The following is a 20,989-nucleotide window of genomic DNA, read 5'->3' as shown; positions in this document are numbered from 1 at the left end:
AAGAACAGAAAATAAGTAAAGTATGAGATTAGAGGACATCGTCTAATCAGAATTGAAGTTACATAAATGTAAATTAGGAAACGAATGGTTGCCAGATCCAGTCAAATATGTCTGCAGTACCTCTCAGGGTAAATTTAATATTTTCCACGTCCAGGAAAAACATGACATCAGTCAGCCATAGAGCCAGTGGGGGGTGGGGGTGGGTGTTGTGATAGATTTCCACGCAAGGCTCCTTCTCTTAGCTAAGAGGAGCGCAAAGGCGACTGCATCAGCTAACTGGGCCTCGGAGAACAGGGATTCTGCCGGGACCCCTAATAATGTAAGCGGTGGGCAGGGATTTATGTTACACTCAAAGGCCTCGGTTAGTGAAGTGAAAACCAACAAGCAGTTTTTCTTTTTAAAAACTTATATAAATCTCTGCTGTCGGAAGAAAACGTTTTTCAGTTTTTGACATCATTTGAAAATGCATGTTGCTCTTTACATTGTGTGTAAATTTCATAATGAATGGACCAAAAGAAACAGAAATTGAAAGACGTCTGGTTCCATTCACTTGCGTTACAAGTAAAATGGTAACCTGTAAAGTTACCATTTCGGAGATACAAGGTGTCGTTCTGACAGCAGCAAGATTATATATATATATATATATATATATACACATACATACATACACACACACACACACACATTACCCACAAAGAGTTCGGGACGTTTGGCTTTCGGGTGAAATTGATGGAAAACGTGAAAAGTTCTAGCTGGCAACACAAGTGAGTCCACCTCACAGTGAACAGGTCCAGATTGGGCTCAAAGTGTCAATATTCTGTGTGACCATCATTATTATCTAGCACTGCCTGAACCCTCTTGGGGCTGGAATTCACCAGAGCTGCACAGGTTGCTACTGGAATGCTCTTCCACTCCTCCATGATGACATCACGGAGCTGGTGGATGTTAGACACCTTGTGCTCCTCCTCCTTCCACTTGAGGATGCCCCACAGGTGCTTGATTGGGTTTAGGTCTGGAGACATACTTGGCCAGTTCATCACCTTTACAGCTCCAGACCATGATGCTACCACCACCATGCTTGACTGTAGGTAAGAGAGAGTTGTCTTGGTGCTCCTCACCAGGGCGCCACCACACATGCTGGACACCATCTGAGCCAAACAAGTTTATCTTGGTCTCATCAGACCACAGGACATGGTTCCAGTAATCCATGTTCTTGGACTGCTTGTCTTCAGCAAACTGTTTCTGGGCTTCCTTGTGCATCAGCTTTAGGAGAGGCTTCCTTCTGGGACGACGGACATGCAGACCTGAGTTGATGCTTTGTGCGGCGCACTGTCTGAACACTAACAGACTGACCTCCCACTTCTTCAACCTATGCAACAATGCTGGCAGCACTCGTGCATCTATTTTTTTAAGCCAAACTCTGGATATGATGCTGAACACGTGGACTCAACTTCTTTGGTCCACCCTGGCGAGGCCTGTTCCGAGTGGAACCTGTCCTGGAAAACAGTCTGAAAAAAATAGGTGTTTCTTTGGGGACTATTTTGCTTTAGGACACCCTTCATGTATCCCTCCACCATGTATGGATTAAAATAAATGAATCGAAACACATTTTAGATGAAAACTTTAAATCAAAACTACCATAAAACGGCGTCTCAGACTTCAGGCAGTGAATTCATAACCATCTCATGTAACAGGTGGGCGTCTGGTTCCTACCAGCACCACTGTGAACAATTCTGACTTGATAGGATTCTCTAGAGCAGAGCGTTTCACACCAAACCGCTCCGTTTACATCTAAACCAGTTAATTATGTGGATTTTTTTGGACAATTAATTAAAGAACGCCACTTTATTAAAGTACAAAGGGAAACTGATAATGAACACCTTGAATCAGGCAGGAACATTCAGTCAACGACAACAACTGACAGACAAATACGAAGCCTAAATCTGCTTCTTGTTCGAATTTCTCCGTTCCACCTTAAATGGTGCAGCTGATCCACTCAGGCGCCAGCGGTGTTATAACGACTGCTGCACCATTTAAGGTGGAACGGAGAAATTCGAACAAGAAGCTGCCGAATACAGCAGAGCAGCTCAGCTGAACTCACCCTGTTCTGAGCCTTTAAGTCTCTTCGATTACCGGCAAATACCGACATTCTGAGAAAATTTAAAATTCTGTGTAAAAACTTTTAGAAATGATTTCAGAGCGTTCATATCGCTGTGTATGTCCGGGATCCTCTTCTTCGTGGTGACGCCGATAACATCTATCCGAGAGGCGTATTAGCGCCCTCTACTGCACGGCAGCGCGGATCAAGCTGCTAGGAAGCTAAGCTAACGTTCTCCTCTCTGGGGGGCCCAGATGTTTGCTTTGGTGGGCCCAAGTGCAGCGTTTGTGGTGGATCTAGGGCCAGAACAGTATCCAGATAAAGGAGGGAGGTAGTGTTGGGTAATTTACAACAGCATGACTGCAATAAAAGGATATCAACCATCAAAAAAGCCCAGCTGATATCCCAGTCGCTCGTCCCGTCTGATATTCCAGTCTGATATTCCAGTCTGATATTCCAGTCTGATATCCCAGTCTGATATCCCAGTCGCTCGTCCCGTCTGATATTCCAGTCTGATATCCCACTCGCTCATCCTGTCTGACATCCCAGTCTGACATCCCAGTCTGACATCCCAGTCTGACATCCCAGTCTGACATCCCAGTCTGACATCCCAGTCTGATATCCCAGTCGCTCGTCCTGTCTGACATCCCAGTCTGACATCCCAGTCTGACATCCCAGTCTGATATCCCAGTCGCTCGTCCTGTCTGATATCCCAGTCTGATATCGCAGCCGCTCATCCCGTCTGATATCCCAGTCGCTCGTCCTGTCTGATATCCCAGTAACTCATTCTGTCTGATATCCCAGTCTGATATCCCAGTCGCTCATCCTGTCTGATATCCCAGTCTGATATCGCAGTCGCTCATGCCGTCTGATTTCCCAGTCTGATATCCCAGTCACTCATCCTGTCTGATATCCCAGCCGCTCATCCTGTCTGATATCCCAGCCGCTCGTCCTGTCTGATATCCCAGTCGCTCGTCCTGTCTGATATCCCAGTAACTCATTCTGTCTGATATCCCAGTCGCTCATCCTGTCTGATATCCCAGTCTGATATCCCAGTCGCTCATCCTGTCTGATATCTCAGTCTGATATCCCAGTCGCTCATCCTGTCTGATATCTCAGTCTGATATCGCAGTCGCTCATGCCGTCTGATATCCCAGTCTGATATCCCAGTCGCTCATCCTGTCTGATATCCCAGTCTGATATCCCAGTCGCTCATCCTGTCTGATATCCCAGTCTGATATCCCAGTCGCTCATCCTGTCTGATATCCCAGTCTGATATCCCAGTCACTCATCCTGTCTGATATCCCAGCCGCTCATCCCGTCTGATATTCCAGTTGCTTGTCCCATCTGTTATCCCAGTTATTTGTCCCGTCTGATACCCCAGTTATTTGTCCCGTCTGATACCCCAGTTATTCGTCCTGTCTGATATCCCAGTTATCTGTCCCATCTGCTATCCCAGTTGCTCATCCTATCTGATATCCCAGTTATTTGTTCCGTTTGATATCCGTTATTCGTCCTGTCTGATATCCCAGTCTCTAAATAATAATGAGTTCTTGGGTTTGGAATGAAAATGTAAGGAGTGTTTAAATGAAATTGAGTATAAATACCGGTTCCAAAACCAGTAAGAGTTTTCTCCACCTCTTCTTTTTAAAGTGTGCGGATCTGCTATAGCCAAATACGTACATTTGAGGATGCATTAAAGGCGTTACTAATACCCAAATCAGATGATTTATTTAATGAATAACAATTATAATATAACAATTGTAATATAACAACAACACCAATCAAGGACCACAGCCATACCCATAAAAAAGGAAATAAAATCACATTATATTAAATTAAATTCCCATTGTGTGGGGATTTTGTTTGAAATCTTCCAAAAAAAGTGCATAAAATTAGGTATGAAGAGACTTTTACTTTATGTTCATAAAACAAGTATCATATCGTTCTCACTAGAAACTCATCACGTCTTAAACCCGAATTCGATTATTAAGTAACTCTGCGTCTGCTGACCGTAGGCGTTTTAAAGGCATTAGCCAATCGTTGCTCGGGACGCGGGGCACTTTAGCCAATCGCAGCGCAGGAGGCGGGGCTTGTCGAGTGTCCCTCTCCTGCGCTGTTAGCCGAGCTGCTGGGCTAAAAACAGAGGAGCGCTCCTGGTTTCCAGCTGGACCGAGTCGGTGCTGCTCGCCCATTCGCACGGATTTAGACCCGAGTCGGAAACGTCCGGCCCGTTCGCGCTCCGCAGAGCTCGTGTTCGGTTCTGACCTCTTCATTTCTGACCGGAGAGCCGCAGCTTCCGATAGTCAGCCAGATGCTGAGCTGCTCTGAAGAGGTGAGTTGGCAGAAAACAGCGGCGTTTCCTCGCAGAGCCAAAGAAATCCGAGCTGCTGCTTCGCTTTAGAGGAGAAAAGGGCTCAGCTGGTGAATAAAGACCGTAACCAGGCGGAACATCACGACCACCTCCTCGTTTCTGCGCTCACTGTCCACTTTATCAGCTCCACTTACTGTATAGCTGCACTCTGTAGTTCTACAGTTACAGACTGTAGTCCATCTGTTTCTCTGATACTCTGTTACCCTGTTCTTCAGTGGTCAGGACCCCCATGGACCCTCACAGAGCAGGTACTTCCTGGGTGATGGGTCTTTCTCAGCACAGTAGTGACATTGACGTGGTGGTGGCATTGTTAGTGTGTGTTGTGCTGGTGCGAGTGGATCAGACACAGCTCAATAAAATGAGCACTCAATGAAAAAAATACCGTTTCCCCTGATATTTGTATCAGGACCGCTTATGCAAGACTAAAGATGGTTGTCTTCATGAGATTCTTTTCTAATTGAGTATTTTTGCTCTCGTGACGTTATTTTTGCCAGGATGCGCCGACCGAGGCTTGTACTATTTCAGGTGGTGGAGGAACACCAAGCTCTTCAGTGCTCATCAGCCTTGAGGACCAACACAGTGGAGGACTTCGGACAAAGCCCACGTCAGGTTGGAGCATAAAGGGAGTGAAATGGATTTTTTTTAGGTTTTCTAACGGGTTGTTGCTTCTGATTGTGTGTGTTTCTCTCTCTGTCTGAACGTTAGGAGGCTTCTTGAAGGAAGAAACCGTGCAGATGGAGAGCTACGTCCAAGGAATCAACCTCCACAATGGAATGACCATGAGCTACATTAAAGAAGAGGAACATGCAGATGAAGACTATCTCTGTAAGACATATGGTGATTGTTATTCCGGCTAAAGCGAGTTAACATCATAACACCTCACAGTTTTACTTATTAAATATTTTAAATTAAATGGAAAATTCAGTGGCCAGCACTAAAATAAAGCTCTGCTGATCCTTCAACACAGTTTAACAGTAAATGGTCTTAAACGCTGGAGTTGATGTAGAACTGCTGATTCACCCTTTTAACCCTGACCAGAACAGATTTGTACTGGAAATCTGGTGCTGCAAATCTTGGCTGCATTTGTGCGGTGTGATCCCAACATTAGCGCATCTGGTCTTTCCTTTCATGTCCCTTTGTTGTGTCCTCCCCTTCCAGACTGTGAGGAGTGCAGGTCTTTCTTCATAGACGAATGTGAGGTTCATGGTCCAGCGGTCTTCATCCCCGACACCCCTGTTCCTGTGGGGGTCGCTGACAGAGCCAGACAGACCCTTCCCTCTGGTCTGGAGGTTCGGAAGTCTGGTATTCCTGGTGCAGGTCTGGGAGTGTTTAACCGGGGGCAGACTATCCCCGTAGGCGTACACTTTGGGCCCTACCAAGGAGACCTGACGGACAGAGAGGAAGCCATGAACAGCAGATACTCCTGGGTGGTGAGTTAGAGGTCTAGGCTGATTCTTTTCTTCCAGCCACACATTAATAATATCATTACACTGCTGAGTCAGAGAACTTGTAGAAAGGAGAATTCCCGCTCTGCAATTCCCGCTCTTCTGGGTTTGTCAAACACTAGGGGGCGCTCCCGAGTGAGTCCAAAATGAATGGGTTGATTCGCTTTTGAGCGAAATCATAGTTTATTAACGATGAAACATTTTTAATGTAAAGGAATTAAATCATTTCCTGAACAGCATAAAACATTTTAACACTGCTGTTATATTTAAGAGCTTTTAAACTCGAGTTATAGGAGTTTTAACCGGCGCCTCATGTACGTTCATGACGTCAGTAAGCGCGTGGCCAATGAGCTGCTCCAAACGCCAACCAATCAGCTCTCAGTAGCAGTAAAGCCCCGCCTCCTGCTGCCCAAAACCCGTTTGCTGTAGAATAAAGGAAACACATAGGCGAGATTTCTCTGTTTTTTAGTGAAACTCGTCCTCCTACTGTCTAAAATGAAAGGAAAGTTCTGGGCGAGTGATTAGAAACTATTTTAACTGTTCATTTTTAGCCGTTGAGCTCCATTCACTGAGGACTCACTCATGGGCGCCCTCTGCTGTGATATAATGGGGGAAATAGGAAGCGGCCAGGCTCCCCATAAACCAGCTCTGGCTAAATGCTCAATTCCTATTGGTAATCGCCACGTAGCTTCGCTCCTTATTTGCATAAAGTTAAACTCCACTCAACTTTATCAGATTGCCGACTCCACCCACTTCGCATCGCCAACGTTCACGCCAGCTCTCACTGAACATAAAAAATGACCTCCGGCCGCCTTGTCGCCTCGCTGCTGGTGTGAGTGCAGTGTAAGAGGTAAACGTGTAACTGTTTTGCAGATGTACAACAGCAGACAGGATGAGGAATATATAGATGCCAAAAGAGAGACGCATGCTAACTGGATGAGGTGAGGAATACAGCACCGGAGTTGGAAGCATCTTTATTTTTACTGTTCCTTATCTGGTGGAACTTATTTGGTCTTCCTCCTGCCTTAATTAATCTCCCCTTCTCCTTCTGCTGTACTGTCTCTCTCTCTTTCTTTCTTTCTTTCTTTCTTTCTTTCTTTCTCTCTCTCTCTCTCTCTCTCTCTCTCTCTCTCTCTCTCTCTCTCTCTCTTTCTTTCTTTCTTTCTTTCTTTCTTTCTTTCTTTCTTTCTCTCTCTATCTCTCTCTCGCTCTCTCTCTCTCTCTCTTTCTCTCTCTCTCTCTCTCTCTCTCTCTCTCTCTCTCTCTGTCTCTGTCTCTGTCTCTTTCTCTCTCTCTCTCTCTCTCTCTCTCTCTCTCTCTCAGGTATGTGAATTGTGCTCGTAATGATGAAGAGCAGAATCTGGTGGCGTTCCAGCATAAAGGGGGGATTCTGTATCGCAGCTGTCGGTCCATTAAACCGGGGCAGGAGCTCCTGGTGTGGTACGCAGAGGAGTACGCCAGAAATCACGACATCACGTTTGACTACCTCTGGAATAAAAAGTGTTCCATGAAAGGTTGTGTGGAATCATACTGATTTTATTATGATATTATGAATTTGAAACTGTTTTTTGCACATATGCAGACTGAGAAATCTGAAAGAAATCTGGTGAAATGACTAGAGAACTGCAGAAATCCGAATGTGGTCTGATTATTGAGTGCCTGTAAACATACTCATTATTTCTCCAAGAGGCTGTCGGTCTTACATCTTCAAATTTAATAGCATTTTTGTCCTTGGGATCAATTTGACCCCAACAATTTGTGATTAGAATTAAAATTGTTACCCAAGTTAATGTGTCATTCTTCGTTTCTTTGGGGAAAAATTGTCGTGTATTTGGAGATGTTGAACACTTGACCCCAGAAATAATAGGAGGGTTAAGAAACTGGACCAAACCTGATGTAATCCCACCTCCCCAGTTGCTTTTTCATTGTTATGTTGAATTTCAAATGGAGTGTGTAACATTTTTTTTTTTTTCTTTTTCTCTCCTCCAGAAATGAACAGCGTACTCTTGCAAGTGTTCTCCTGCTCAATGTGTCCACTTTCCTACACCGCTCAAATCTACCTCCACAAGCACATCAAGAGATGCCACCAAGACGAGTACGTCAAACTGCTGAAATCTGGAGAGATTAAATACGAGAACCTGGCACCGCGGAGAAGGTCCATCACCCGGGAGATGTCATCATCTTCTCCACTTCACACGAACGCCGCTCGCAGAAAAGAGAAAAGCGCAGACAAGGAGAAATCCTTCTACTGCTCACAGTGTGGGAAGAGTTTTCCCCACCAGAGCAACCTCCAAAAACACCTGCGCATTCACGCTGGAGAGAAGCCGTACGACTGCGCGGAGTGTGGGAAGAGTTTTATCGGCAGAGGCAGCCTCAGACTGCACCAGCGCACCCACACGGGAGAGAAGCCGTACGTCTGTACGGAGTGCGGAAAGAGTTTTGCTCAAGTGAGCAACCTCCAGAGACACCGGCGCATCCACACGGGAGAGAAGCCGTACGACTGCTCGGACTGCGGGATGAGATTCACTCAACCCAGCAGCCTCAAATCGCATCGGCGCGTCCACGTAGGAGAGAAGCCGTATCAGTGCTCGGAGTGCGGGAAGAGCTTCAATCGACAGAGCCACCTCAAACTGCACCAGCTCATCCACACGGGACAGAAACCGTACTACTGCTCCGAGTGCGGGAAGAGGTTCAACCAGCAGAGTAACCTTCAGCGCCACCAGCGCATTCACACGGGAGAGAAGCCGCATCACTGTTCGGACTGCGGGAAGAGTTTTACGACGCAGACTCACCTCCAGCAACACCAGCGCATTCATACGGGAGAGAAGCCGTATCACTGCTCGGAGTGCGGGAAGAGCTTTACTCTCCTGAGCATCCTCCAGCTGCACAAGCGCATCCACACGGGGGAGAAGCCGTACGTCTGCTCGGAGTGCGGGAAGAGCTTTACCATACAGACGAGCCTCCAGAGGCACCAGCACGTCCACACAGGAGAGAAGCCGTACTACTGCTCCGAGTGCGGGAAGAGTTTCACTCAGCAGAGCAGCCTTCAGAAACACCAGCGCATTCACACAGGAGAGAAACCGTATTACTGCTCCAAGTGTGGGCAGAGCTTCCGGCACGCAAACTCTCTAAAGACACACAAATGCAGTAACGGGGGTGAAAACTTGTGACATGAAATCAGCAAAAAGATTCATCACTTAACCTCACATGAGCAAAGGCATGTATCTGCTGGTGTGCTTCTTCATGAGATGCTAGTCTAACATTGCTGGACTTGGAGAGTCAAGTTTTCTGTCATATTCATCTCTGTAAATACAGGGTGATTCAAAAAGATTCATCCGATTTCAAAATGATTGCGTCAAGACAACTTGCTGAAGTGCAGACCGAGCATCAGAACGGGGAAGAAAGGGGATTTAAGGGACTTTGTGGCGTGGTTGTTGGTGCCAGACAGGCTGGTCTGAGTATTTCAGAAACTGCTGATCTGCTGGGATTTTCACCCACAACCATCTCTAGGGTTTACAGAGAACGGTCAGAAAAAGAGGAAATATCCAGTGAGCAGCAGCTGTGTGGACGAAAACGCCTTGTTGATGTGAGAGGTCAGAGTAGAATGAGCAAACTGGTTCCAGATGATAGAAAGGCAACAGGAACTCAAATAACCAAACAAAATCTCTGAGGAACGTTTCCAACACCTTGTTGAAAGTCTGACACGAAGAATTAAGGCAGTTCTGAAGGCAAAAGGGGGTCCAGCCTTTTACTGCCTTAATTCTTCGTGGCAGACTTTCAACAAGGTGTTGGAAACGTTCCTCAGAGATTTTGGTTGATTATTTGAGTTCCTGCTGCCTTTCTATCATCTGGAACCAGTTTGCTCATTCTCCTCTGACCTCTCACATCAACAAGGCATTTTCGTCCACACAACTGACCGCTCACTGGATATTTCCTCTTTTTCAGACTGCTCTCTGTAAACCCCAGAGATGGTTGTGTGTGAAAATCCCAGCAGATCAGCAGTTTCTGAAATACTCAGACCAGCCCGTCTGGCACCAACAACCACGCCACGTTCAAAGCCCCTTAAATCCCCTTTCTTCTCCATTCTGACGCTCGGTCTGCACTTCAGCAAGTTGTCTTGACCACCTCTACATGCCTAAATGCAGTGAGTTGCAGCCGTGTGATTGGCTGATTAGCTATTTGTGTTAACAAGCAACTGAACGGGTGAGAGTGTATTTCACTTGTAAACGGTGTAAATGAGCATAAAGTTTATGTAATTGTACAGATTCTCAGTCTGAACCTCCTCCAGCTGTACAGACGACATCAAAGCCACAGTCAAACTCATCCCAGACTGGATTGACTGGACTGAGCAAGTTGGGTGTCGCTGCACTCACGGCTTTTAGTGCGATTTAGGAGATCGTCCAGTGCTGTTGGGAGTGGCACATAAACAGAATCCTTCACACGGCGTGAAATCTGGTGATGCTGGTGACGTTTTTCATGGAACTGTTGGCACCAACAATGAATGCTCTGAGCTGCTGGAGGCTCACAGCCATAGCGACAGTCAGAAACTCTCTGACCCCCTCTTTCAATTGGATTGTGATTGGTTCCTCGCCGCCTCACGGTTGTAGAAATATGGCACTTTGAAACCAGACGAATCTTTTTGAATCACCCTGTGCTTCCCCAGAAACGTCTCTAGAAAAGTATCCAGATGTTCATTTGTTTCGCACACAAATCAATGTGGTTTAGTACAAGATGTGGTGGTTAGACTGTCTTTAGCTTAGGTGAGGTTTAGAGTCACGAGGGTTCTTGAACTCCGTTACTGTGTCCTCGGAAGCTGCGGTTGCCACTAGATGGTGCTGTATATAGGGTTTAACTTCAGTTCATCTTAAGCCTGCCAAAGCTATGGTTTAACTGAGGTTTAAGGTCAGACTAGTAAGCACATCTTCAGATGTTTTAATGTTTCATACCCAAGCGTATATACTGTCTGTCATAATGTTTTAATGAATTTGTTGTGTGTTTTAATTTGATGCTATAATGATGAATTAAACACACACTCAGCTAGCGGACGAGCTAATCACTGCAGTCTTGATTGGGGTTTTTCAGTGTGTGTTGTGTCTACTGAACCTACAGATGACCTGTGTTTAGGTTAATCACTCTTACCGTCTCAAAGGAAAACTATTAAACATGCACTTCATTCATTTCCCATTACTGTGTTAAGTTAGGCCTCAAATATATTATGCTGTTTATTGTGTGCTGTAAGTGTAATTGAATTGAAGGAAGACAGCATGCATATATATATATATAATATACACACACACACAGGACCCTCACAGAGCAGGTACTATTTGGATGTACTATTCTCAGCACTGTAGTAACACTGACATGGTGATGGTGTGTTTGTGTGTGTTGTGCTGGTCTGAGTGGATCAGACACAGCAGTGTTGCTGGAGTTTTTGAACACCTCAGTGTCACTGCCTGCTGGACTGAGAATAGTCCACCAACCAAAAATACCCAGCCAACAGCGTCCTGTGAGCACTGATGAAGGACTAGAGGATGACCAACACAAACTGCAGCAGAAGATGAGCTGTCGTCTCTGACTTTACAGTCAGAGACGAGGTAGGAGGCCTTAGTTTAAAAGGCAAAAACGGACTTCCATACCATCTGGCAACAGGAGCACAATATTAGTTATATTTGGCCTTATATTTGGATGCTGGCTGTGTAACTGACAGAGCTGTACATGATTCTTCTCTGTCGACTCTTTCAGCATGTTTGACTGTAAGCCAAAGTTTCGTTACACTTTTTAGATTTTGCCACTTTGTGTAGAGTAAAACACAGCTGGACTATCCTTGTGTGAGTTGTGGAAGAGTGCCTGAGACTGTCTGGACAGTGCAAGAGGAATCTGGTGCGGCCAAACTCGAGCGTCAAAGTGCAGAACCGACTCCAAAGCTTTGGAGTCGACTCTCGGCCGCGGAACGCCTGGATTCGAGGAATTGATTCTTTTTGGGATCGACTCCCAACCCTCGCTAGCTCGGCTAGCTGAGCTGCTAGGCTAAAAACAACGAAATTTCGCAGTTTATCAGCTGTGCCGGTGCAGATCGACATTTTTGTACTTGGGCCAAGACGTTCCTAATCATTCCCGCTTGTCTAAACTGGTGTTCACTGGCTTATTTGTTTAATATCTTGTCGAAGGAGAGAACTAACGCTACTCCCATAGCCGGCGAATCGAGCTCTCCTGAGGCTGTGGGAGCTGGAGCTAAAGTCTGACTAACTTCTGGTTTTCACTATTTACTATTACGGCTTTCTATCCCAGTAAAAGCAGCAGAACTAATCGTTGGTTAGCTTTAGAGCTGGAAAGGCTGTATTTCTGAAAGAGTTTGCGAGTCTGGAGGAAGAGAATCTGAAGAGAATCTGTGAAGCCATTCTAGCTGACTCAGTTCATTCAACGAGGACGATTGATTCACTTCAGTCTTCTGAAGTGAGCCAGTGAATTCTGTGTTTTAGCCCTTTCTACATTCCCTAAGCAGTAAAACTGACTGCTGGTGAGGTTTACAGGAGAAAAGGCGCCTCTAAATGTTCATTTTGTGAACAAATGAAGAAATTAATAATTTTAAAAAATTCTGCATGATTAAGTGGTTAAGATGTAAACCGAGGCTTTCAGAGCGGTTTGGTGTGAAATGCTCTGTTCTAGATAAACAGAGTCAGAATTGTTCACTGTGGCGTTGAGGAATATCGAGGCCATGAATTAACATATCGGGACCACAAATTAATATATTGAGGCTAAAATTAACTATGTTCAGGTGTATCCTCAACAGTTTGTGAGGCCACAAACTAATATATTAAGGCTGTAAATTACAATACTGGGGCCACAATTTGCAATATTGAGGCCACAAATGAATACATTTAGGCAACAAATGAATATACTGAGGCTATAATTTATTATATTGAGGCCACAAATTAATATAATGCGACCAACATTTACTATATGGAGACAAAAAATGAATACATTTATGCAACAAGTTACTATATTGAGGGCACAAGTTTATATATTGAGGCTACACTTTACTACATTGAGGCTGCAAATGAATATATGGAGGCTACAATTTACTATACTGAGGCCACAAGTTAATATAATGAGGCCATACATTAATATATTGCGACCATGAGTTACCATATGGAGACCAAAAATGAATACATTGAGGCGACAAGTTACTATATTGAGGCCATGAATTAATATATTAAGGCCACTAGTATACATACACCAGTATGTTAATATTGGTGTGTGTTATCTTAATCACTTTGTCGAAGTATCAGTAAGGATATTGGTGTTGGGATATTGGCCGTGTCATAAATTTGTTATTGGATAGAAAAGAAACTGAGTGGTATCGCCCAGCCCTACTCATCACAATAAAGAAGTGATAAAGAAATGATTCATATCGAGTTTGAGGGTTAGTCCTGTCTTTGATATAACGAGGGAAATAGGAAGTGGCCAGGCTCCACATAAACCCGCTCCGGTTGTAGGCTATGAAGGACCATCTGGGTGGACCAGTCTGCTACAGCGCCACCCTGAGGCCGAGCAGTGCTGCAGCTCTAGTTAGTCAAGAACACCAAAAGACAGAAGCTGATTGTGGGTGAAGCAGCTAAAGAAAGCTTCCCCTGAAATTGTATCAGTGTCTTTTTTTACTGTAATGAGCAGCATTTTGGCATGACTTTATTTTCACCCAAATTTGGATTCTGAGACATACCAAGAGGTCCAAGAGGTTAATTACGGGGTCCCAGACCCGCCAGGAGCTCCTGCACTTCACACCTTGTCTGCACTGTGAGCTTCGTCTGGGTGTCTGAACAGGGGTCTTTAAATATCGACTCAGGACTTCTTGCTTTGGAAACATTTAAATGAATACTTAATGAATTGTCCTGCAACTGCAACTTATGAGCGTCCCATTTCTTTACAGTCAAAAAAGTACTGAATAATTCAGATTAATACACTGAGCACATACCAGAAGTTTAATGTGTACTGTACATATTTTTCAGATTACAAATCAATGATACACTAACAAAAATAGCCAATAATGAAATATTTAGTATGTTAACAAATGCCTTAAACAGAAATAATACATAATAATAATAATAATAATAATAATAAATAATAGCACAATTTAAAAATAAAAAAGTACTAAGAAAAACTGACATTCACGTCATCAATTCACTAATTCTTTACTGCACTTGTGTTTCTTTAAAGACCCCGAATTCCTGAAGTCGCGGCCACACTCGGCGCAGTGATACGGCTTCTCTCCCGTGTGGATGCGCAGGTGCAGGTGAAGATGACTCCTCTGATTGAAGCTCTTCCCGCACTCGGAGCAGATGTACGGCTTCTCTCCCGTGTGGATGCGCAGGTGCAGCTGCAGGTTGCTCTTCTGAGTGAAACCCTTCCCGCACTCCGGACAGTTATACGGCTTCTCGGCCGCGTGGACGCGCTGGTGTTGCAGGAAGCTGCTCAGCAGAGCGTAGCTCTTCCCGCACTCCGGGCAGTGGTACGGCTTCTCTCCGGTATGGAAGCGCTGGTGCATTTTGAGGGCCATTCCGTCGCTGAAACTCTTCCCGCAGTGCGAGCAGTGGTACGGCTTCTCTCCGGTGTGGATGCGGTGGTGCAGTTTGAAGTGACTGTGCCGTTTGAAGCTCTTCCCGCACTCCGAGCAGTAGTATGGCTTCTCTCCCGTGTGCATGCGCTGGTGCAGCTGGAGATGACCCCGCTGCCGGAAAGTCTTTCCGCACTCGGAGCACTCGAAAGGCTTCTCTCCTGTGTGGATGCGCTGGTGCTGCAGGAGACTACTGGGTTGGATAAAGCTCTTCCCGCACTCGGAGCAGCGATGCGGCTTCTCCCCCCGGTGCCTGCGCAGGTGCAGCTGGAGGTTACCCTTTTGACCGTAACTCTTCCCGCATTCGGAGCAAGTGTACGGCTTTTCTCCCGTGTGAGCGCGCTGGTGTATCTTGAGGTGACTACTCTGGGAAAAACGCCTTCCGCACTCCGAGCAGCCGTACGGCTTCTCTCCTGTGTGAGTGCGCTGGTGCAGCTGGAGGTAAGTGCGTTCAGTGAAGCTCTTGCCGCAGTCCGAGCAGCGGTGAGCTCCCTCCTCACCCGGGTCTTTCGGAAGTCTGCGGGACGGCGTCTGCTGAGGGCCGGAGCTCACGAGGTCCTCATATTTAATCTTGCCTGATTTCAGAAGCCTCAAGTACTCGTCCTGGTGGCACCTCTTCATATGGCGGTGATGGAAAGCTTTGGATGTGTAGGAAAGTGGACACAAGGAGCAGGAAAACACCTGCGTCAGGACGTCACTCGTTTCTGAAGGAGGGAAAAAAAAAAAAAAAAAAAAAAAGAAACACATTTTAACCACTTCAACTCCTTGAGACCACCAGTGGTTCCAAAACGCGCTTCGTCATGTTCTCCATAACTTTCATATTCCATAAGCTCCATTCAGAAGCTGGGCGTCGTGTGAGGCTGTAGCTCTTCTCTCCAGTCTAATAGACGGTGATGTCATTTTAAACCCTTATAATAAAAGAAGCTGAACTCAGTTTGTTTTTCTACTGAAAGTCGACCCGTTTTTCCCCAAATCTGGGCTCTAAACTATAAACAGACGGCGTCTCTTCAGTGATCTGCTCTGGAAACATCACTTTTAGAGAACAACACAAAGAGTGTCTGAGATTTCTGGACTTTAGCAGTAAATCGTGAGCGTGTAGTGATATGTGGAGATCATAAAACACATGTTCTGTTTATATGAGGGGAACTTTTACAAATAAATAAATAAGATTAAAAACTACATTTCTTTCATGCAGTTACTGAATAATTTACCTTCAATTTGGTCACGAAAATTCAGATGGACAAACCAAAATAGACCCGAGAGAATAAGTAAGAGGTCAAGTAAACAATGTTAAGATATTTAATGTTAATTTAATTTAATAAATATTTAATTGAAAGGTAATAAAAATCATGCACTGAAAAAAAATCATAAATATAGTCAATAAATATAATATTTCTCCTGTTGAGATTGTTATAAGCTTATTTACAGATTTAACATTTTCAATCAATTTTGATTTACTTTAAGTGATTTTATTGAGTAAATTTATCTCACTATGTTACTAAACTACTGAACTCTGAACTGCACCAGCAAACTTAGTGTCACGTCTGTTGAAACACGACGTCGTTTTCCGAGCCATGACATTCGGTCTGATATCCTACGTTAAATCAGAAATCGAGAGTAAAGTTATCCCGGCGGTCAGCAGCTCCGTTAGGGGGTTGACTGTTTATCTCTCGGCTGATAACATCAGCCAAAGTTCTCTAAAAGGCCAGCATTGATCACATCTGAATTAATTAGCTGATGTCATTTCCCTCCTATGATGAGAGTTTCTCCTCTTTATGAACACCATGGGATCCTTTACCCACCCTGACGTGAGGATCCGGTGGGCTTGTGTGTTTTTAAGTGCTTTGAGAGACTCCAGAATGGGGAGAGGGGTTGTGAATGGGATAAATATAAACATCTGGAAAATTTGGCAGCTTCTCCTCCAGTTTAAGTGGGATCAGGAGTTCAGGGGGAAACTGTATAAGGATCACAGCCCGTTTTATCGACTTTGTCGAGGAACATTTTTCTCTTCCAGAGTAAGGAGAGTAATTTTACTCATCTTTCACCTTTAGTTACGTTCATGTGGAGCAGCAAAGCCGGAAATTCTGTCCCAAATATTGCAGCCACACCAGAAAAAATAAAAAAATTAAAAAAAATAAAAAAAAATCATGTGACTGAAACCCAAGAAGAGCGAGATCATTTTTGTTGATAAAATTGCTCTAAGCTAGATAACCTTAAAATAAGTGTACAGCCATCCTAACAGCCAAACCCAGAAATATTACATTCATTCATTCATTCATAGCATTTGGCTGACGCTCGTATCCAGAGCGACTTACAATTTGATTATTTTTACACAGGTAGGCCAAGGCAGTGTTGGGAGTCTTGCCCAAGGACTCTTATTGGTATAGTATAGGGTGTTTGCCCAGGTGGGGGATTGAACCCCAGTCTACAGCGTAGAAGGCAGAGGTGTTACCCACTACACTAACCTAACCTCTTGATTAGATAGATCAACTAGAATAAAATCATTTCACTTGACAAGATACTATTTTTTTGTTGTGTCATTAAACCAAAAAACGTAATCTTGATGTAAAACTTCAGACGCGGATGGTGTATTTACTGGTTCTCAGCCTCTGTCTTGGGTGGTCCCTGCACTACACAGACCCCTTTTCCACTCCTAATGAAGAGCGTGTTCGGCTCCTTAGAGCTGAGGAAACACGTCACGCAGCTTCAAACGAACAAACGTCACTTTTAAGATCAAATAATCGTAAATCTACAGTGTTCTGACCTTTTACTGAGCACTTTCTGTTCCAGAGGTAGTCAAATGGGATGTCGTGATTTCTGGCGTACTCCTCTGCGTACCACACCAGGAGCTCCTGCCCCGGTTCGATGGGTCGACAGCAACGGTACAGAATCCCCCCTTTATGCTGGAACGCCACCAGATTCTGCTCTTCATCGTTACCAGCGCAATTCACATACCTGAGAAGGACACGGGAATGAAGAGAGAGTGAGAGCGACAAAGCAAAGAGTGAAAGGTTGTGCACCGAATTAGTCAGCGAGTCAAAGTAAACAGCCAATAAGCTGCAGACATCAGCGCTGCGCTCCTCACCTCATCCAGTTGGCGTGGGTCTCTCTCTCAGCATCTATGTATTCAGCACACTGCCCCTTTTTGTGCAACTGCAAAAAAGTTAAACACACTTCATTGTTTATGTGACCAAGACTTAAATAGCAGGAAACCGCCCCGCAAAAAGACGCACTGTGCATGGTTCAGTTTTTAGAGCATGTATGTGGGAAGTGTGTGCAAAGTGAGGCGCATTTTAAAGAGTGCACCTATTTGGCTCATTGTCAGTGTTTATAAATTTTATGGTCTACTAGGACAGATTTACTTCAATGCTCAAAACACAGTCACTGAGTCCCAAAGCCTGGGCTGCAGCCGAGGTAGAACTTGTAGAGAGAATCGCTTCTCTAATGTCCAGGTTGCTCAAACCCGAGTTATAGGAGTTTAAAACGGCACCTCGTTTACGTTCACGACGTCTGAACGTGAACAGCCAATGAGCTGCTCCACTCGCCGACCAATCAGCACTCAGTAGCAGAGTGTTACAGTCCTGCTGCCCAAAACCCGTTTGCTGTAGAAAAACGGAAACATAACGGTGAGATTTGTCTCTTTATTGAAATTATCCTACTTTCTAAAATTAAAGTTCTGTTTAGAGTGATCAGAAACTATTTTAACTTCATTTTTAGCCACATTTCCTGCTATTCATTGAGGACTAGCTCACGGGCGCCCTCTGCTGTTTAGCAGTCCTGTTTTTGATATAACGGGGGAAATAGGAAGCAGCCAGGCTCTGTGGGTCCTTGGTAGGACTGTCCTATGAAGGTTCCTCCTTAGTAGCCTATTGGTCACACAAACGGAGCAGTCCTAACGAGGCTGTGTAGTGACGTCGTGGAACCTGTGAGGAAGCTGGTGAGAGAAGACGGAGCCCGTTGCATTGAGTTTGTTCCGTCACAGAAATGGAGATGTTCTTATGTAGTATGATAAACTGGACGATGTACGACAGATGGATGAACGCTTTAATTAAATCAGTCATTAAAAAAAAAAAAAAAAGACAGCCTTTTATGACGTGGTAACCGGGAAATGCAGCCTAGGCTTTGGAACACAGCTAATCTTTCTCATACCGTACATCCCTATTCACCTTCTGTCTGAAACACTGTTAGAGCTCCTGTGTCTTTAAGCCCCTCCTCCCGATGAGCCCAGCATGCTCTGACTGGTCAGCTCGCCTACTTTGTTCTGAGTGGTCAACTGCCAGAGCAGCATCCTGCTACAAGCTTCGCCCCTACACCACCGTGGCTGTTCTTACAACGCCGTCAGTTCTGCCGAGTCAGAATGAGCCAGAGTCGGTCCTGAAAGTCCGGTAAAACAAGCTGGTAAAGCCGATCCACCTTCGCCAGCCAGACCGGAGCAGGGCGGTTTTACTCTCTAGATCTCTATGCGAGGGTGTGCCGAGCTCGCTGGTAGGCGGGCTACAAGGACCGTGTTATGAGATTACATCATCTTGTAACAAAGGAAAAGGGCTGGACTTCCAACTAGGTGTTTGAGGCAGTTGAGAAAAGTGGTTTCTGTGGCAGAGAGTTTCTCCATCTGGAGGGAGCTTTGAGCTTTGTGACTTTACAGACCGTTCACAAGCACAAAAAGCTACAACACGCTGAAGGAACGAGAACAACTGGAAAAGCATAATAGGTCCCACCTCCCCCTTTAAAACAGAAGCACTACTGCACCACTTCTGCATCACCATTATCATTTCAACAGCACAAGCTGCCGTCATTCACACCACTTTCGTCACCATACTCACCACCCAAGAGTATCTGCTGTTCATGGCGTCCTCTTTGTCCGTCAGGTCTCCCTCGTATGGCCCAAAGTGTGTACCAACAGAGATGGTCTCCCTCTGGTTAAACACTCCCAGATCTGAACCAGTAATACCACAGCGCCGAATCTCCAAACAGTCAGGAAGGGTCTGCCTGGCTCTGTCAGCGACCCCCACAGGAACTGGGGTGTCAGGGATGAAGACCGCTGGTCCATGAACCTCACACTCATCTGTGAAGAAAGATCTGCACTCCTCACAGTCTGAAACAGGAAGAATCAACAAAAAAAAAAAAAAAAAACGTCCAACTGTGAACTTCTGAAGTGTGTAAATATCATAATTGGTAACTTTACAGGAGAAGGAAAAACATTTCACTTTTAATGTAATGTAATGTAATGTAACCCACCCCAACAGTAATTTGGGGTCATTTCTTTTTTCCATTCATCATGAAATTAACAACAGGTACTTTCAAATGATATTATTAATTAATAATAATTATTATCATTACATTTGTGTATGTGTGTCTCACAAAAGTGAGTACACCCCTCTATATATATATCGATCTTTTGTTGGAACAAAACCTTGTATATCTTTTTTTAGACAATCGCACCAAAAGAAACGGCCCGAAATGACTTAAAAACTCTGGTTCCATTGACTTGCATTAAAAGTAAGGAAGGTTTTCTCCTGTAAAGTTACCATTTTGGAGATGCAAGATTTATTCCGACAACAGAAGTCTCTCCTGACTACATTTTCATTACATTACACAATTCTAGTCTTGACTGTAAAACGTCATCGAGCTTGAAGCTATTTGCACTGTTTCCTTACAGAGGTTGTCTTCATGTTTCAGTTCTTCCTCTTCAGTGTAGCTGATGTTTGGGCTGTGGGGGACATTCCTTTCACGGATGTAGCTGTTCAGCTGCACCTTCTCCTTCTTCAAACAGCCCCCTGATGTGCACACTGACACAGAAACACACACACACACACACACACACACACACACACACACACACACACACACACACACTCTCAAAAACCCTGTGCAGAAACTGTGTTTTTAAAGAAAAAATACCTTCTTCATATCTTAGAATGTCAACCTGAAATGGGGGGTCCAGGCTTATTCTGGAGTTCTCCATTCTGTCGGCCCACAAGGCCTGATGTCCCACCACCATCCGAAGCGGTACGTGTCTCTGCCTGTACATCCGAACAGAGGTGAAGATGAGTGAAGGAAGAAAAAGAAAAAAAAAAAAAAAAAAAAGACCTGTCTAAGCTTTCCTTTGATATCAGAAAGCAGGAAATACCCATTAGTACCATTAATAATACACAATGTAGTTCTATAGTTAATCAGGTGGACCCCAAACCCAATCCTAGGCACCCCACACACTGTATGTGTTCTCAATAATTTAACACACCGAACTAAACTAGTTAGTTAATCATGATGCTTTTCAGATCAGAAAAGAGAAGCGGATTTCACTGCGATCTTAATCCCCGTCTTATCTCCAATATGATCAATTCAGAAAATGGAAACTGTGCGCTGAAATTCACAGGAAAATACCACATTTAAGTTTATCTGTAGAGGATGTCTTCACTTATTTTAGTTAAGACATCCTCTACAGACAAACTTAACATTAT

General features: G+C 44.7%; 2 protein-coding genes across 3 annotated transcripts in view; one reads left to right on the top strand and one right to left on the bottom strand.

Moving 5' to 3' along the window:
* LOC108439525 overlaps positions 1–20,989 on the bottom strand; it is a 28,030-nt gene that overhangs the window by 1,563 nt on the left and 5,478 nt on the right. Inside the window, exons 2-11 of the mRNA XM_017717974.2 lie at positions 20,455–20,551; positions 20,186–20,317; positions 19,352–19,623; positions 17,614–17,681; positions 17,293–17,483; positions 14,100–15,232; positions 8,174–9,045; positions 7,978–8,032; positions 5,524–5,857; positions 4,112–4,376 (exon numbers count right to left, since the gene is read on the bottom strand). Coding sequence (XP_017573463.2) covers positions 4,112–4,376; positions 5,524–5,857; positions 7,978–8,032; positions 8,174–9,045; positions 14,100–15,232; positions 17,293–17,483; positions 17,614–17,681; positions 19,352–19,623; positions 20,186–20,317; positions 20,455–20,551 — 3,419 coding nt within the window. The remainder of the gene's footprint in view (positions 1–4,111; positions 4,377–5,523; positions 5,858–7,977; positions 8,033–8,173; positions 9,046–14,099; positions 15,233–17,292; positions 17,484–17,613; positions 17,682–19,351; positions 19,624–20,185; positions 20,318–20,454; positions 20,552–20,989) is intronic.
* Positions 4,179–9,316, top strand: LOC108439518 (gastrula zinc finger protein XlCGF57.1-like). Of its 2 annotated transcripts, none has more exons than XM_017717967.2 (7): positions 4,179–4,433; positions 4,967–5,081; positions 5,178–5,297; positions 5,631–5,902; positions 6,791–6,858; positions 7,241–7,431; positions 7,907–9,316. In XM_017717967.2, exons 1-7 carry the CDS (start codon positions 4,413–4,415, stop codon positions 9,085–9,087), a joined length of 1,968 nt encoding a protein of 655 aa, XP_017573456.1. In that variant the 5' UTR covers positions 4,179–4,412; the 3' UTR covers positions 9,088–9,316. The 2 variants fall into 2 exon arrangements, with proteins under 2 accessions (XP_017573456.1, XP_037395122.1); XM_037539225.1 differs by having other exon boundaries at positions 4,179–4,720.

Source organism: Pygocentrus nattereri, chromosome 6 (genome assembly GCF_015220715.1).
Source record: "Pygocentrus nattereri isolate fPygNat1 chromosome 6, fPygNat1.pri, whole genome shotgun sequence".
Taxonomy (NCBI): Eukaryota; Metazoa; Chordata; class Actinopteri; order Characiformes; family Serrasalmidae; genus Pygocentrus; species Pygocentrus nattereri.
Note: the sequence above shows the minus strand (reverse complement) of the source record. Positions and strands in the feature narration are given on the sequence as shown.

Bases quoted from the DNA above. Each gene is read 5' to 3' on its own strand.
- LOC108439518 (XM_017717967.2), top strand. From the start codon at position 4,413: ATGCTGAGCTGCTCTGAAGAG. The intron at 4,434-4,966 runs GTGAGTTGGCAG...TATTTTTGCCAG, and splicing joins TGCTGAGCTGCTCTGAAGAG to GATGCGCCGACCGAGGCTTG. The intron at 6,859-7,240 runs GTGAGGAATACA...TCTCTCTCTCAG, and splicing joins ACGCATGCTAACTGGATGAG to GTATGTGAATTGTGCTCGTA.